This window comes from Sorex araneus, chromosome 8 (assembly GCF_027595985.1).
Source record: "Sorex araneus isolate mSorAra2 chromosome 8, mSorAra2.pri, whole genome shotgun sequence".
In the NCBI taxonomy this organism is placed as follows: domain Eukaryota; kingdom Metazoa; phylum Chordata; class Mammalia; order Eulipotyphla; family Soricidae; genus Sorex; species Sorex araneus.
The window spans coordinates 38,882,007-38,900,432 of NC_073309.1; the positions used below are offsets into that span (position 1 = coordinate 38,882,007).

Genomic DNA, 18,426 nt, shown 5'->3' on the forward strand with positions numbered 1-18,426 from the left:
GACTCTGCTGCCACCGGTCAGGATGCATCTGACTTTCCCAGGCACTCGGGGCTCATGATCGCCCGGAGGCTGGATGGCGCAGGACCACGTCCATGCCTCTCTGTCCTTATTCCCCACCCAGCGCCCCCTGCCCCGACTCCTGCCCTGTCTGAGGCACGTACATGTAAGGCTGGAGCTCGCCCAGGCTCGTGCGTGTTCTGTCCCTGGCGGGGAGTGAGGGGGGTGGGGGGGTTCCGTGCTTGGGGGTCAGGATGCTCCCCGGGAGTGGCCTGAGAGAACATACCAGGATCCCCGTCGGCAGAGCGCTGGGATTGCTCTGTGGCAGGTAGGGGTGCGGGGACAGAGCTCACACAGCCTCACGCCCGCCGTGCCTTGCAGGCTGCCGCTGGCTGTTGGTCTCTGCCCTTCAGAGTCCCCTTTGCGTGTCTTTGATCTGCGCCGCACCTCCGAGTTGGGGCTGTTTTCAAAGGCTTCCGTAGACACCCAGCCAGAGCACGGGGTTCTTCCCATGCCTGCAACTTCCGGTGATGCAGCTCGAGTCTGGCGAAAACCCACAGAGGCTGGGGTCTGTGACCCCCGCATGAACCAGAGGGGTTGCCATCCGGTCCCAACCGTCCCTTGCTGCCCAGGTGGGCACAGCTGTACCTTCCGTCCCAGTGCACAAGCCCAGGGGTCTGCGAGACAGAACTCGAGAAACAGCCCCCCACCAAGCTCCCCTTATCCAAACACATGCCCCAGGTCGCTTCGTGGGGGGAGCAGGGGGCACCTGTCTGCTCTTTTGCCCTGATATCGGGCAGGGGGCTTCTTCTCAAGCACTGGAGGTGGTTCCCTTGCCCTCTGGCCCCCATTCTGAGGGCTGCCCCAGGGTTGAGGGGGTCCAGAAGCCCCTTGTGGGCTGAGCTGTTTCCTGCTCTTGTTTTGTTCTGAGCCACGTCCTGACGTGTAGGACACGCTGGGTGCTCCCTGGGGGCTTTCAGGCCTTCAGGGTCCTGTTGTCCCCCACCCCAACCCCGGAACCCACCCCCACGCCAGCCTCCACAGTCAGCCGTGTCTGAGGGGAGACCCGCTGGCCCCTCCTAGCTCAGGGACCCTCACACCAGTCACAGCTGTGGCTTTAGGTAGAGGACCCCCCCAGGCAGTTGGTGGGTCCAGCCCTTGGGGTCACTGCTGCTTGGTGGCCTGTGAACCCCGTGATGTCCCCCTCTGCTGCCCGGCCCCGTGTCCTGTCTCCCATTTCCCAGAGCTTCTCAGACCTGTTGGAGCCACCAGGCATCATTGTTCGACATGTCCCCCGTCTCGATGACACCACCACGTCCAGCCTGTGCCCTCTTCCTGGATGCCTGAGTCCAGGCTGTCCAGCCAGGCTGGGTTCTTCTTGCGGGCACCGTCTCTTTCCTCACTGTCCATCTCTCAGGCCCGGAGAGGGCATGGCTGAGAAGCTGCCCTCTCTGGGGCCCTGGGACGGGTCCTTTCTGCAGCGCTGCCCGCTGCACTATCTCTTAGCCTTCTGCTGACTCTGACACATGCCAGTGCATCTCTTGCCCACGAGTGCCAGCCTCACTCACCGCCAGCCACCGCTTCAGCCCCAGCATTGCCACCTCTGGCTGGGGCGGGGGAGGGGGTGGCTCTCTTCTCGGGGCTTCCCCTTGCTCGCCAGTCACCAAGTGACTCAACACCAACGCCAGCATTTGACCATTGCGTGTGAAATCTAGGGTGCTGGCAACCATCGTCCAATTGCTGAGCAGACTCCAAGGGGGCATCTAAGGGAAGGGGTCTGTGGGCTCATTCCTATGGGGAAGGACAGAGGCAGGGACGGGAGGAGGGGGAGGCTGACTGAGATCTATACCCACCCCAGAAGCTCGGGCGGGCACCAACACTTCCCTGTTAACAAATGGCTGAGTCTTCATCTGGGGTTGCAGTAATCAGTCACTGGGTATAAGCCCCCCAGGAGCTCTGAGCAAGGTGACTTTCTGCCTGGGAGAGGGAGCAGAGACCCTCTGGGGACACCTGGCTGTGAGCTGTGTCACCAAGCACCCCGGGCGCCCAACTTCCGCCCCCACCCCCCCACCTCATCATCACTCGCCCTGCCCTTCGTGCCGCCCAGCTTGTGTAAGGCTGACTGGAAGGGGGGTCGTCGGGGGGTGCTGGGGACGCCGTTTTTCCAAATTGCTTTGCTGACACAAGGATCCCGGAGTATTTTATTTTATTTTATTTTATTTTATTTTGGATCCAGGAGTATTAACCGGCGCTGGTGCTGTTGTACTCGCTTCTGTTTTCCCCGTTCAATCCAGAGCCTGTTCCTTCCAGGACCCGCCATGCAGGCTCAGGGAGAGAAGCAAGATCTCTGCAAGATGGAGCGAGCGTGCTGCCTCGTGGCTCCTGAGAGTTCCAAAGCATGTTGACACGGTTTTCATCAAAGCAATTGAGGCATATCTTGCAGACAGAAGAACTCATCCCTTGTGAGGGAGTTGTGACAGATACGTAGCCTCACCCCCAGCAAGATTGACAACCTCTCCTCACCCTAGAAGGTTCCCTCCGGCCCAGCTTACTCCACCACCACCCCCGCCCCCCCTTTCCCACCGCCATCCACTGGCCGCCAGCAGTCTTGGGGCCGCGCGAGAGATTCATTTTGCTGCTGTCGAATTTTCTGTCCGGGAGATCCCAGACTAATTCTGCTCACGAGCCTCCGTGTTGTCAGCTACACGATGGCCCATTCTTTGTCATGGGCCACAGCGAGCTGTTGGGTGGGGACGCCCTGTTCTCTGAGGTCACTGTCAACACGTTCCTGGGCATGGGCCACCCTGTCCTCAGGGAATCCCTGCAGGGGTGTGGTCTGTCCACAACAGCCAGGCCAGGCTAGAAGGGGTTCCCTGAGCTGGAAGTAGTCGGGGTCACCCATAGCGCTTTTAGCCAAAGGGACCCTCTGCTCCTAAAGACTATGACCCGAGAGGTCTTCTAACCCATTTTGGCACCTAGAGCGGCTTCTTACAGAAATGCATCTAGACTGTGAGCTGTGCTACAACCCCGTGCCGCCCGGGGAGGGATTTTCCCTCTCTACCCTGTCTTTCTGCGTGGAAGATGGCATCGGTAGCAACACTCACATGGCGAGAGCCACCTCCTAAGACTCCCAACCCAGAGGTATGAGTTTGCAGTGACGTGGTTCATAGCAATCATGGGATGGGAGGGCGTTACCCGCACGCCCTCCGCCCAGATAAGATCCAGAGCTGCCGTGCACAAAACGGACACTCTGCTCCATAGAGCTTTTAGCCAAAGGGCCCCTGGCAGCAGAGGTCTGGCCGCGAGCTCCTGCATTGGTACCAGATCTCTGAGGCATGCCCTCACCCAAGGCACACACATCTCCTGAGCTGGCACTGGGCACTTTCTCCGGGCGCTCCCTACGCCAGCAGGCTGCCCTTGGGATAAGCCCCCTCTTTTTTTAAAAAAAATTTTATTAGTGAATCAGTCTACAGTAATAGACTTACAAACTTTTGTGCTAGTGTTTCAGTCATACAATGATCGAGTACCCATCCCTCCACCAGTGCCCATTTTCCACCACCAATGGTCCCAGCATCCGTCCCACCACCCCACCCCACCCTGCCTCTGTGGCAGGGCATTCCCTTTTGCTTTCTCTCTCCTTTTGGGTACTGTGGTTTGCAACTGAGGCATTAAGTGGCCATTATGTTTGATCTGTAGTCTACATTCAGCACGCATCTCCCAACCCGAGCGGGTCCTCCAAACACCCTTTACTTGGTGTTCCCTTCTCTACCTGAGCTGTCTTTTTCCCCCAGCATGTGCGGCCGGCTTCCAAGCCATGATGAGCACCCTTCTTTAGTTCTGAGTAATGGGGATGGAGGGCCAGGCCACCCGTGCATGCCAAGTGGACATAGAGCATGACACCAGGCGGTTCGGGAAAATCGCTTTTCTCCCTGAACGCTGAGTCCTGACAGCCTCCAGGTCGGGAAGGGGGCAGTGAGCACATGCTCGTCTCCAGGGAGCGGTCTGTGGGAACTAGGAGTCATAAACTCCAAAATCAGGATACTGCTTTGGGAGCAGGGAGGGCCCCCAAGTCTGGGAGTCCTGCACCTCAGCGCAATGGAGTGTGGGTTCCCGGGCCCCACACTGTGCTGTCCCGGGGCTGCTCCCCATCCTCCACCCCCTCTCGGCTAGCTAGATCCAACCTCTGGTCTCTTTCCTGGACACTGATGTCCCCTCTCCAGCTGTCTCCCACTGGCAGATGTGTTTGGGGCACAACCGGCCCTGAGTGTCGCGTTTGCCCGGGTGTGTGGTGTGCACGCCCCCAGGTGGGGCACCCCAGGTTCCCCGGACGAAGAGAAATGTCTGTATCTGTGGGGTTTGAACACAGCCTGGACCAGAGCAGACAGAGACACTCGGCACGGGTGGACTGGGTGTGCGACAGGCCACAGGGGGCCGTGGCGATGCCCACCCTGAGTGCCCAAACAGTGCCCGACTCCTCATGTACCATGCGGGGTGGCAGGTGTTTGCCAGGGTCCAGTGGCAGGTCCTCCTGTGAGCCCCTGCGGTTGGTGTGCAAGCCCCCGAGAGGGAGAGGCCGTGCCAGCGCCCCCTCCCAGTCCCTGCCATGCTCGGACTTCATCAGGAGCTCAGATTATCAGCAAGCACGAGAGGAGTGATCAGACTCGTCTTAATCACGAGTCCGTGGCCTCTTACACTTGCTTTGCTTGCAGCAGATGCTGTTGCAGAAAATGGAACAAAATGGGAAAAAGATGAAAAGGCGCGTCGTTAACTCAGCCCCTGAGCCTTCCCAGCAGGTGTGGGGGCCGGCAGGGCAGGGTAGGGTGCCCGTGGCCCGGCCACCGCACCCCTCCTGGCATGGGCCAGTGTGAGGACCCAGAGGCTGCTGCGTGCTAAGCTGGGTGCTGGGGCAGGAAGCGAGGCACCGCCCTCCCACTGTGCCGTAACCGGTGACCGTTTTCTTCCAATTAGACCCAAATGGAAGATCCTCAGACTTAGACACCCAAGGAAAATAATTAGCGCTTAAATGTTAATTGTGCTCAGCTGTGCCTTTGCCTGTGGCGGGAGGCTGTCTGCCAGCCAAAGGGAAGGGGACCCCTAGGGTACGGCTCTGCTGACCCCTCCCGGCACGTCCCTCCGGCCAGCACCCACCCGGGTCAGCAGCAGCCTGGGTCCTCTAGCCAGGACAGGAAGGGCTGAGAGCCAGGAAGTCTCTTGAGCCCCTCTTACCCCCCAGATCCCAGGGGGACAACTGCAAACTCAGTGTACCCCTCCACAGGACCAGGAGGTGGGGGTCAGGGCTGGGGCCGGCCCACCGATCTGCTGCCCCCTTGGACACCTCCAGAGCCAAGTGGGGGTGAGGGGTTGGGCCGTGAGGGGCCACCCTGTCAGGTCTCCTGCCAACCGGGGAGAAACGCCCCATCCCCAGAGAAGCGGATGGGCCCTGCCACGTGGGCACACACGTAAGGGGCTTTGGCGCCCTCGTGTCACGCGTCCTGGGAAATCAGCTGCACTGTTCTGTGTTCCCTGATCCGCCACATAATAAGATTCCTTTATCTCCTGTCGTCATGGGAAGTATATATTAACTGATTAATATTAATGTGTTGGGCGATTAATATTAATATCGGAACCGATTCCTCCTTCGCACGGCGGTGGATGTTGATGAGCAGCGGACCCAAACAGCTGTCGGGTTTGGCGGCCTCCCATCGGGAGCAGGTCGACCCTCGGAGGCCCCCGGCAGACACGGTGCCATTAGCCGTGTCTGTCAGCCCTGGTGTGGAAGTGTGTTCGGACTCTGATGGTGGCAATTAAAATCCTTGCCATCCACGACAGCATATTTTATCATTGAAAGAGCATTTTACATTCTCCTAACATATTCCCCAGGAACGTTATTAAATTAGGTGATAAAAGGTTATTTCTTGCTTCTGAAGTTGAAATACGTTACCATTATTCCTTATCTGCCTGGAATTAGAAAGGTTTCCATATTCTGTGTTCTAAAGGTTTCATTATCAAAATTTGCCAGACTTTCAAACAAACAGTGTTTCTCCCTGTGCCCTTGCTTTAATCAGAGGAGCGTGGGATTTGCTGCCGGCCCAGGGAAGGGAAGCGGCCAGCCGGGAGGGAAGCTCTGGCTTGGGGCTGGGCCCTGGATTGCCTCTGCTGTATTCCCACAGGCCGTGGCCACCTGTGTCCCCTCCTGGGCCTCAGAGACACCAAGGACAGGGAGGCCCCAGTTCCTGTCTCTGCCCAGTGGAGCACGGGCCAGGCTGCTCTGGGCTGGCAGAGCCTGAGGCTCCTGCAGCCACAGGACTCCCTGCCCGCTGCTCCCCTGCCCTCCAGTGGCCCCCCTTCCCCACCCAGCCCTTGCCTGGCTTCTGTGTCCAATCCTTTCCTCTGGATCCAGAACTGTCCTTTCACTGCCGTGCTCTAGACAACCACCCACTGACCCAACATCCACCACCCCCATCCCCACCTCCATCCACAACCGTCCACCCACCCACCCACCATTCACCACCACTCCCACCATCCACTCCCATCCAACTCCATCTCACCACCGCCCACTATCTACTACCACCTCCCACCTCCCACCATCACCCAGTACACTGACCACCCACATCACCCACTACACCTACCACCACCCGCATCACCCACCCGCATATAGCTACCAATCGCCATCACCCACGACCCCCTACCACCACTGATCCACCATCACCACACACACACACACACACACACATATGTCACCCACATTCTCCCTCATTCTACCCTTTGCCCCCTGGACACCATACCAGTTGCCATTAACTTGCCACCAAGCATGTTACCCCATGGCTTATGCCCCGGCCACTAATGTGGAAAATGCCCCGTGTGCAGCATGTGGACCTTAAATGTCCTCAAGACCCTTCAGTGTCCTGAGCTGGGCCACAGCCTCACCCTGCATCCCTGAGCTGCCTCTGCCGGGCCAACTGCTGCATCCTGGGGGTCTTCTGAGATCCCTTCCCTCTGCTCCACCCAGGAGGTGCCCTGTGGGTGAGGGGTGGGGACAGACCAGCCCCCCCACCTGAACCAGTCCCGCCTCCTCCCATGGCCCCCTGCCAGGGGCCAGATGCAGTTGCCAGTGAGGAGGCTCGTACCCTCAGGACCCACTGGGCTGTAGTGGGGCTGCAGAGAATGGCTGTGCCAGCTACTGCCATCTGCCCCCTCCTGCCTCACACGGGGCCGTGCCCCGCGCGGGCAGGGTGACAGGGTCTCTGGTCTCTGACACGACCAGCTGAGGACAGGCGTGGCCGCCATCTCACCCCCAGCCAGGGGGGTTACACTCGTCTGAGGCATGCTGGGGGATGCGGCCCTGAGCCATTCTCTGCAGGGCAAGGTGGAAGGGGCCACTCTCTGCTGGTCATCTGAGATGGGCCAGCTCTGGGCACCAGCCCACAGCCCGGTGGGTCTCATTTCTCTGGGCGCCACCCTGCAGGCCCGCTGACTCCTGGTCCATCAGGGCTGCCTACTGGAAGCGGTCCAGCATGCTCCAGAAGCCATCCTGAGCACCGGAAGGGGGTCGCCCCAGAGTCCCAGGGGTGCCTGCACCCAGCACCTGGCCGCCCCGCTGTGCCGTTCCCTGGGGATGTGGCAGATGGTGGCTGGAGGCTGAAGGCTATGTTCTCAGGATGCCCAGCCCCCGGTGGCCCCCCAGACCTCCCCCAGTGGTGCCTGCCTGGTGACGTCCGGTTCCTCGGGAAGCACCGGCTCATGGCGCTGCTGCACCCCAAGCTTCCTGTGAGCCCCGCCCTGCACCCCACCCGGCACCTCCCCAGCACTCCCGTCCAGCACACGCTGCCCCGCAACGGCCCCTCGCCCGGCAGTCGCCTCCCTGACAAACAGAAAACATGCTCGTCGCCGCTGTCCGCATCCCCGGTGTGATTTATGGCCGTCATCACAATATTTTGTTTGGAGCTGTAAGCCTCCAGACATAAATCAAGCCATTAGAAGGAACGACGTTTAATCCAGCAGAAGCCTCGGTGGGTGAACCACCCTCCGCCGGCGAGAGAGTCATTCATTCTAAGGGAGCCCGCTGCCCACACCACACACATGCGCACACACACACATGCATAGTCACACATACACGCACCTGTATGCACACATACACACATGTGCATGCACTTATGTGCGCATATACATACATGCACAGGTGTGTACATACATTCATGAGCACACATTCAGATATATATGCCTCCACACACAACAGCCCTCATCTCCCTGCACCCAGGCATGAAAGGCAGAAGACACAAGTGCTTTTGCTTCTGGGAATAAACAGTGCCGCAGAGGCCCCGGTCCCTGCCTGCGGGGGTGCTCACAGGGCCCTGGGTCCCGGGGAACCCACGCTGTGGAGGAGCGGCTGTGGCCCTGGCCGTGGCCCCTCACCTTTGCAGAAGAGCCACAAGTGGAACTTCAAAGGCAGCAGAGAAGCACTAGGAACGTCATTTCTTGGGGCCCACTTTCTGCCTGAGACACCCAGGTGGGGGGGTAGGGGGGCCATTTCCAGGCTCAGCTGCAGATGGGCTGTGCCTTCCGGGAACCAGGCCGACAGGCTCTCGCCTGCAAACACTGCCTCTCATGACTTGCTGTGGATCCGAGCCCCGGTGAGAGTTCTGAGCGGTGCTCGTGTTCATGTCTTTCGAGGCCGTGCCCGGACCTGGGAGGGGTGTTCAGCAGTGTTCTGACGGGGATGGGGAGGGTCCATGCCTCCCAGACACGGGCAGCCCTGTGCAGGCTGGGGGGATGCTCTGTTCCCCAAGAATGTTCACTGTGGGGCTGGAGCGATAGCACAGCGGGTGGGGTGTTTGCCTTGCACGCGGCCAACTTGGGGTCGATTCCCAGCATCCCGTATGGTTCCCCCAAGCACCGGAGTGCAGAGCCAGGACTAACCCCTGAGCATCACCAGGTGTGATCCAAAAAGAAAAAAAAATGTCCGCTGCGGGCAGGCCTTTCCAAGTCTACCATTGAGGCTCAGGGTGGCCAATCTCAGCCAAGGGATGTCCTCTCCTGTCACATTCTCCTCCCTTCACATTCTCCTCCCTTGAAAACACGTAGGAGGGTCCTCTCGAAATTTTCCTCACCCACGTCCCTTCTTCCTTCCGAAGTTCAGGTGCAGCCCCTCTGCTCCCCACCCATCAGGATATGAGCAGCCCTCCCCCTCTCTCCTCTTCCTTCTCCTCTGCTCTGGGCCATTCCCGTTTGCTCCAGAAAGATCTTCCAGGTTCAGCTCTTTGGGGGCGGGGTCCATGCCGTCACCCTACTTTCAGCCATGCTTTCTCCTGTCTCCCCCCCAGGGTACCCCTCTGCTAAACCAGATGCTGCAGAGAGACCACAGGGAACTGTGGGTGTTGCATGAACAGTGGGAGGAGAGGGGTGTCAGGGGAGCCCCCAGTTGGCCTAGAGCTGCTGTGGTCAGCCCACGGCCAGACAACAGGGTCCAGGATGGTGCCCAAGGCCAACCAGCCAGAAGGCAGCAGAAGTGCCCTCGGGAAGCTGAGACTGGCAGGACCTGGTGGGTGCCTCCTGCCTCCAGCCCTGAGAAGGGCAGCCAGCCAGGGACCCCTGGGCCTGTGGAGAGAGTGGAGGGGGCAGTGGAGAGAGTGGAGCTGCCGTCCCGGCATGTCCCAGTCCCTCTGCAGTGTCCCTGGAAGTTCTCCTAGGACAGAGCAGCCCAGCAGGGTACAAGCAGGACCAGGTACCTGGGTGGCTCTTTAGGGAACCACTAGCACATCCTGCATGGGCAGGGCAGAAACACGCTCACCTGGTGGCCGCCGAGAGCAGAGGTCCGCCAACCTTCAGGGCCTGGTACAAGATCCCCCCCACATACACACATATACACACACACACACACACACACACACACACACGTGCCCCCAGAGCCTGCTGCCCATTCACAATGGGAGACTTCAGTGCACATCCCAAGCTGCCCCGAGTCCCCAAGGGTGGGCCGCCAAGATCCCAGTGTGACTAAGACACGGCCACCAGCGCTCAGCCTGGCACTGACGCCACTGTCCACTGCTGCCAGCATTCCACATGGGCACAGCTCCCAGGGATGCTGTGGATTTGCTGAGAGCCAGTAGCTCCCTGTATCATGTCTCTCTTGGGAGCTCAGTGTGGCACAGTGGAGAATGCAGCCTGGCCCCAGTCCCCAGCACACAGCACACGGGCACGTGCCCGGCCTTGGGCGCTAGAAACCCTCTCGCCCCCCGAATCAAGTGGGTGGGTGTCGCCCCAGCCCCGAAAGCATGGCAGCCGGAACCGGGGACCCCTGTTGCAGGGAGGGCCGACGCGGGGGCTCCTCCCGTCCCGGTGATGGGCAGACGGGCTCTGCGGAGTGGCAGGGCAGCTGTGGGGTCCACAGCCTGCTAACTGGGGGCTGCTCCGCTGACAGGCGGCTCCGCGCCGCTGACGGCCCCGGGGAATTCACCGCAGGCTGAGCTGACAGGGAAGGAGCTGCCCCCTGAATTGCGGATCCTCATCACGGCGCGCGGGAATGGAATCGCTAAACAAAGCGAGAAGCAGCCCGCGCTGTCAGGAGCCCATCGGCCCGAGACGAGAAGGTTCCGACTCCCCTCCCAGCAAGGGGGCCTCAAGATAGGGCGGGAACAAGATAGGGTGGCTACAGCTGTAACTGGCGGCATCCTGTCCTCATGCCAACCCTGCACCCAACTCATCAGCACAACCCTGCAAACTGGGGGTTCGTCCCATTTCACAGACAAGTAACTGGAGGTTCCACAAGGTCAAGGGAGTCGGTCAAGGTCCCTTGGCTATGCGCTCTCTCTCTCTCTCTCTCTCTCTCTCTCTCTCTCTCTCTCTCTCTCTCTCTCTTTCTCTCTCTCTGCAACCCCATGTCAAAGACCCCAACTGTGAGTGTCCAGGGGAAGGAGGCAGACAACCTGGGTCTGCTCTGAGCCAAAGGTCGCGTCACTGTGTCACCCCTCTACCAGGCAAGAGGAGAAACCCCTTGTCACAAAGGTGCCACCCTCAGCCTCCAGCCTGACCCCTGCAGGGCCGCCGCTGAGCCCTGGGACCAACCACATGACTGCCCTGGGCCCTGGCTGCGGGGCCAGCTGCGGTGGCCGCTGCTCCCCAGCCTCTTCACATTTTCCTGCAAACACAAGTGACACCGTGAGGCCCCGGGACGAGCCCAGGCTGCCCACTGGCCATCAGGTGTGTTTAGACTGAGATGTGCCCAGTAGCTGCCGCAGTGAACTGTCTGCCCGTGTGAGGCAAGGGAGTCGGAAGCCCAGGGACACTTGAGCCGCCCAGAAAAGCATGGAGGCCAGGCCTCAGGGTCCCCAGCCCCAGAGAGGTGCTGTCCCATCCCGGGCGGCTCCTATCCACATGCTGTGCCCGGGCCGGAGGAGTCCCTAGAGGGCGGTGGGCTGGGCTTGCCCACTGCCAGGGTCAGCTCCGGGACGGGGAGGGTAACCTATGCAGCTGAACTTCAAGGACCCGTAACTCCCAAACTGCTAGACTTATGTCGCCTCCCACACCTGGGGCCTGTGACTGGGCCCCCAGGGAGGGGGTCTTGGCAGGGGCAGGCCCCTGAGACGGCCTGGCTGGGGCCACCTACCAGGAGGACAGGCTGAGGGGGGCCGTGCCCAGGCGATGAGCTGAGAAATGTGGGCTCCCGAGAGCAGGCAGAGCCAGGAAGGACGCCCCCCACCACACCCCCGCCCCCCCACACACACAGGCTGGGAGGAAGTGTGGCCCCTTGTTCCCACGTCTAGCCTCCGGAACTGGGGGAGAGTTTGTGTGTTGGCTGAACCCCCAGTCCTTGAAACTCTTCCTCCAAGACGGTCATTCTCGTGGGTCAGCGTGACAAGGGGGCGCCACCCGTTTGTCCAGGCAAGCAGCAGGGAAGCGTGATGCCGCTGGGAAGGTCTGTGTCCGGTGCGATGGTCATGGAGGACAGGGCACCTCAAGCCACAGCCACCTTCCTCCACCGGGTGGGCCCTGTCCAATCAGGCCGGGGGTGCGGGGGAGTCCCAGAGGGAGGGAGATGGGCCTCCTCACTCTCTGAGGACCCCTGCTGCCTGTCACATCCCCTTCTCCACCTCTGCAGGACCCGTTTAGAAGTGCCCCAGCTCCCTGAGAAGTGGGGCTCTTCCCTGCAGGCACTTCCGAGAACCCTCTTGCCTGCCGACCAGCCTTGCGCAGCGTGGGGCCCAGCCCCCGTACCCAGGCTTCCCCGTGGGCCCCGCAGGGCAGGGACAGCTGCTTTCTGAGGTCAGGCTCGCTGCCCAGCAGCCAGGAGCTCTCCTCCCAGCGGCGGGGCCCGGGACCCCCCACACGTAGTTGGGAGAGGGGGAGTGGGGAAAGAAGGAGCCTTGCTGAGCTCAGGACAGCCTGGAACCGCCAGGGCAGGGTGGGGGGCACCATATGTGGCTGTGTGAGCTGGGGACACAAAATGAAAGGGTCTGTCTAGCATTCAGGCTCAGCCACGAACAAGCAGGGCAGGGGCCAGTAAGCCAGGATCCTGCGTCAGACTTGGGGTTCAGGCACACGCCCCACGGTTCTCAGGACACTTCCCTTCTCTCCTGTGTTCAGCTGTGGGCCTGAATCCCGGTGGACAGCCCCGTCCCCCCACCGCTGTCCGACCATCCTGTCCCCTACTCGCGCCCCGCCCCCCAGCTCCTGGCTGGGGCTTGAGTGACAGCTACCTCCTGCAATGGGATTGGTCTGGGGGCGGGGCAGGCCTCGTTAGCCATTGTCCACCTGCTCCGGGACTTTGGTCCCAGTGACCCCTGCGTGTTGTAGCTTGTCTACAGCCTGACCAAAGGGCGGGTCTCAGGCCATGTCTATACTGAGTATCTCGGACGGGGGCCTGCGCGGTGGAGGTAGCAGAGAGGCCTGGGCAGAGACCCTCCCACGTGCCCAGGACGCTCACTCCCCAGCTGTGTCCGGCTCGCTTGCAGGCTGCACCCCTCGGGCTGGCCCCCACCCTTCCTTCCCCGCCCCCCCCCCGCAGCCGCCCCCGCACCTGCCTCCCCGCCAGGGAGCTGGGCCCCACACTCGGAAGCCAAGCTTCTCGATGAAGAGTTCACAGCGCGGAGAGCGCTTGTCAGTGCCCATAACTCACGCCTTGTTTCCGCTCCCCAATGCTCACTCTTCTTGGATTGCAGCATCTCTGCCGCACGGCGAATGTCATCTGTCCAGGAAGAGAAAGTGGCTGTTTATTTCTTACACGCAGGGGGCTGGCACGCCTTATAGATGGGTCCCATTACATGCGGAACAGAGGACCTGGGCGCGTGACTGGGGCCTGGCGCGGGCGCGGGCGGGGGCGGGGGCGGGGCGCTCTGCGGGGCTGACCTTGAAGCTCTCCAACCATTCAGGCAGGAGGGAGCCAGGGAGGGGGCCAGCGTGTGGGATGGAGGCTGCAGAGACCTGGGTACTGCCGGGAGCTGCTGTTCCTAAATAGATTTATGTCTTTATTGGGGCCGGGGGGCGTGGGAGTGGCTGGTGCTGGGGCCGCCTTCCTCTGAGTCCCCAGAGGCTGGGTTCTTGCCTCCCTGGGTCAGCACCTGCAAGAAGGCGCCTCACTGCCCTTGCCTGGGCCTTGCGGTGCTGTCCAGGGTCCTGACTGCAGCCTGGGGTGGAGGGAGCTGGGACGGGCTCCGGGGAGGCAGAGGGTCTGGTCTGGCCCGCGAGGGGCTCGCCTGGTACTTTCTGCCCTTCTTCCAAAGTGGCCGCGAGGGATGGGGCTGCCCTATGTCTGGGTGGGGGCGCACAGCTGGCAGAGGACTGGACTCCACGTGCCAGATTTGGGGGGGGGGGGCATGGCGGGGCGTAGCCATATGGTCTCTAGGCAAAAATGGCCAAGCAGAGACCCACTGTGACAGGCCTGGCACATTACGGGGGCTGACCTGGGAAACCCCGAGGCTCAGCCCTTCATGTGCACTCAGGGTGCGTGGAACAGTGGCCAAGCACATGGTCATATACACACATACCACATATACCTCACACACAACACACAGCAAACCTGCACACACGACTCATACACACCACATATACCACACGCTACACCCCCATGCGTTCCCACATATACCCCACACACAACATACATACACAATACTTTTGCCTCACACATGTACCCCACACAGCACAAACACACCACATATACCCCATATACACCACCCAAATGCCATATATACCACACACACATACTACATAGCGTGCACGCACACACACTGCACATACACAGCACACGGACATATCACACAGCACACACACACACACAGCACACACATACCACACCCACTCTGCAGGCTGCTGTTTCAGTGGCTCCTTGGCTGTTCTCTGGGCTGCGTCAGGCTGACTCATTTGCTCCAGAAAAGGAACAGGAATAAGCCCCCTTGTCCCCACACACAGCTGACAGGACTCACAAGCGGAGCAGACGCCCGTCTCCAGGCTGGGGGATAGGGGGGAAGTAAATCCACAGACCAGCTGCTGCCACCAGAAAAATAATAATTAAGGAGAGCCGGTGCAGGGGTAGCAGTGAGGGGCATGGATGAGCAGGAGGGCAGGGCGTGGCACGCAGAAGGGTGGGGAGAAACTCGGAGGAAGGACTCAGTTCTCAAAGGTCAGAGATCAGACATCCCTTGGGAGTGCAGCTTGCCTGGATCCCCTCCCTTGGTGGAAGGGTGGAAGGGTATAGAAGCTGTCTCATGGCTCTCACACACACACACACACACACACACACACACACACACACAGAGCCTTGGCCATACCCAGGAATGTGTGGACACTGCCACCTGCTTGCTCAGGGAAGGGCACACCCAGCCCTTCTTAGTTTTGTGACCACAGGAAGGCACCCCCCCCCCGTGTGGCCTTTTTCCCACTAGGGGGCCCCCAGAAAGTCCCAGCGGTCCCACCCAGAGCTCCCAGATGCAGATGTGGGAGAAGTGACTCACGGAGATGTTGGCAGTGCCCTGGGCACTGAGGACCCAGCTGGGCGTGTGTTATGCCTCCAGAGCCCCGCCCCACCCCAGCAGCACCAGGACTCGGCAAGGTGCAGAGACGGGGCCTCAGCAGCCCTGCTGGAACTCCATCGAGCCCCTTGGTGTTGGGGTGGTCACCAACTGTGGTCACGTTTCAGAGCAGAAATCTGCATTCGTGGGGCAAAGGAGTGGGACAAGCCCTGGGGCGTGCAGGGCCAGGCCCAGGGGACAGCCTTGGTCCCCCCCACCCCACCCCCGGCACTGTTGGGGGAACACGCTTGGCCATACCAGACACACCAGCCCAGTGACTCAGCCTTGGGGCTCAGCAAAGCTGGGGGCCAGTAGGGTCACCTGGAGGTGCTCAGGGGACCACTGGGCCAGGGATACAGCTGGGCCCTCCCGCATGCTTGGGGTGTGCCCCCGTCCTTCAAGCCATGGCCTGGGGCCGTGGGGGGCCCTGGCATGGCAGAAGGAACGTGCTCCATTCCCCGGTGGAAAGCCACAACCTCGCAGAGCCAGGGCAGGTGGGAGCACAGCGGGGATGGGGACACTTTTCCCATTACTTAATGACAGTGAGAGGGGGCCTCACTTTGCTGCTCGGCAAGCAGGATCTTTGGTGAACCTCCGTGTACCTTGGGGGTACGCTTGAAGGACCCTTGAGTGACGCTGGGTTCTCTCCCCCACCCCCACCCCCACCCCCGCCCCCTGCCGCTTTTTCCCGGCCCTCGGCCACTGCTAACGTGTCCCGGTTTGCTTTCCAGGACTGAAGTTCAGCCTGCGGCCACAGCAGCAGCCCCGGGTAAGTTCCGAGACCGGCGAGCAGGGGGTGTGAGGGGAAACTGTGCAAGGGTCCTTGTGGGAAAGGCAGGCTTCCAGGGGCCTGGAGCTCTGGGGCCACAGGAAGGGGGACTCAGAGGTTATCAAAACTCAGCGCTGGTCCTGCCGCCCCAGCTCAGCAGCGGTTCCTGGGAGGCCTGCGCCATCTGGTGGCCAGTGGGACCCTGTGGCTCTGAGCGTCTGGCCAGCTGTGGGAGGGGGAATGCGGAGGGACAGGACCTGCCTCTTCCTAGCCACTGGGATGGTACTCAGGGGACCATAGGCAGTGCCAGGGATCAAACTGGGGTCGGCGGAAGTTGCCATGTGACTGCCCAGTGGTTACTCAAAAAAAAAAAAACCCTTAGAGGGTGCAGGAATTCTGGCTGGGGGTGGTGGCCTGCCCCCACTCTGTCTATGTGTGTCTCTGTCTCTCTGTCTCTGTCTCTGTGTCTGTGTGTGTGTGTGTGTGTGCGCGTGCGCGCGCGCCCTGATGTGCTATCCGCCCTCTAACTGCATTTCTTCTTGTCCCAGGACCTCCCACCAGGCAGTCCCCAGGATGGAGACTTGAGGAGAGCCTCAGAGAGATTCTCTCCAAACATATCCAGCCGGGAGACTCTGGGGAGCCTCGGCCCGCAGGGGCCTGACCTGGCTCCAGTCCTCCTGCGTCCCCAGGGCGCCCACCCGCGCTCCCTGCGACAGCGCCGGCAGCAGCTGCTGCTTAGGGACACGCCGACCAACAGCTCGGCCTGGGCCCGCCTGCAGCGCAGCCAGCAGGAACGCAAGCGGCTGATGCGGGAGGCGTGCGCCAGGTACCGCGGGCGCAGCAGCCTCCGCGCCGTCACGCCCCGCCACGTGTCGCGCATCTTCGTGGAGGACCAGCACCGCGTGCTGTACTGCGAGGTGCCCAAGGCCGGCTGCTCCAACTGGAAGCGGGTGCTCATGGTGCTGGCGGGGCTGGCCTCGTCCACGGCCGACATCCAGCACGACACGGTGCACTACGGCGGCGCCCTACGGCGGCTGGACACCTTCAGCCGCCACGGCATCCTGCACCGGCTCAGCACCTACACCAAGATGCTCTTCGTGCGCGAGCCCTTCGAGCGGCTCGTGTCGGCCTTCCGCGACAAGTTCGAGCACCCCAACAGCTACTACCACCCGGTCTTCGGCAAGGCCATCCTGGCGCGCTATCGCGCCAACGCGTCGCGGGAGGCCCTGCGCACGGGCGAGGGCGTGCGCTTCCCCGAATTCATGCAGTACCTGCTGGACGTGCACCAGCCCGTGGGCATGGACATCCACTGGGACCACGTGGGCCGCCTCTGCAGCCCCTGCCTCATCGACTACGACTTCGTGGGCAAGTTCGAGAGCATGGAGGACGACGCCAACTTCTTCCTGCGCCTCATCCACGCGCCGCCCAACCTGACCTTCCCGCGCTTCAAGGACCGGCACTCGCAGGAGGCGCGCACCACGGCGCCCATTGCGCGCCGCTACTTCGCCCAGCTGTCGGCTGTGCAGCGCCAGCACGCCTACGACTTCTACTACATGGACTATCTCATGTTCAACTATTCCAAGCCCTTCGATGACCTGTACTGAGCGGCTGCTGGACCGCAGCTGCGGGGGCAGCGGAGTGGATGGACGTGTGGGGGCGGCTGGAGGGGGGGAGGGGGTGTCAGAGTCCCAGCCCTGGGCCAGGAGGCTCCCGGGGCCCCCAGCCAGCTCAGCCGAGAGTCAGGGTGGCCCCTGGAAGCCTGAGCGCCCCCTTCTCCCCCCACCAGGACGCCTCCAGGGGTCCCGCAGCCCCTTCGCTTTGGCCTTGTCCCGAACCCCGCGGTCCCTGGGCGCAGCGGGCCGGTTCCCAATAAAGCACAGGGTTTCCAGAGCTGCGCTGCCACCACTGTCCCCAGACGCCTGTGCATGCGGGAGCGGTCGGGGGGCTCGGGTGGGGGGCTCCATTACCACATCCGGAACTCAGACCCTGGAGACCCCACCCCCGCCCTTCCAGAACTTTCTTCCTAGGCATGTGCAGGGCCGGCGGGCTGCTAGATCAGAAGCACTCCAGCCAGCAGTTTCGGGGTGTCATGGGGCCCTGAGGGCACCGTGGGTGGGTCTGCGTGGGGTGGCGTTTCCAAGGAAGAGGGAACTGGCTTGACCTCTCAGCTCTGGCCAGACAGGCTCTTAGTTCCCATGGAGATATCACTTCGCATCTGTTTGCACGCCTCCCCCCCAACCACACACACACACACACACACACACACACACACACACACAGCCCAAGGCAGCCCTGCGGGAGAGGGCCATGCACCCGAAGTGGACAGGACCCCCATGGACATGCAGAGAGTGCCCCCAAGCTCCACGCGTGGGTCTTGTGGCGCTTCCGGGAGCTTCGTTGGATCTGGGCGCTGTGTCCGTCCAGGGCTCCTCTGCAGTGAGGGTGCAGCCTGGCCCTGCCTGCCAGGGTCCCTGTCCCCCATGTCCCCTTGGGGTCCCTGCTCAGTTGCCCCGAGGCTCCCTCTGTATGGTTCTCTGAGACCCCCTCTGTACCGCTGTGTCCCTCCTGTGTCCCCCTCTGTGCCCCTCTCTCTACCCCCCTCTGTGTCTTACGCTGTCTTACCCTTGTTCCCTCTGTGTCCCTCTGTATCCCCTATACCCT

General features: G+C 61.5%; 1 protein-coding gene across 3 annotated transcripts in view; it reads left to right on the forward strand.

The window, feature by feature from the left end:
* CHST8 (carbohydrate sulfotransferase 8) overlaps window positions 1-17,655 on the forward strand; it is a 113,018-nt gene extending 95,363 nt beyond the window's left edge. For all 3 annotated transcript variants that reach the window (XM_055145530.1, XM_055145528.1, XM_055145529.1), the window contains exons 3-4: window positions 15,728-15,765; window positions 16,314-17,655. In XM_055145530.1, coding sequence (XP_055001505.1) covers window positions 15,728-15,765; window positions 16,314-17,369 — 1,094 coding nt within the window. In that variant the 3' untranslated portion in view covers window positions 17,370-17,655. The remainder of the gene's footprint in view (window positions 1-15,727; window positions 15,766-16,313) is intronic.
* Window positions 17,656-18,426: the final 771 nt, after the last annotated feature.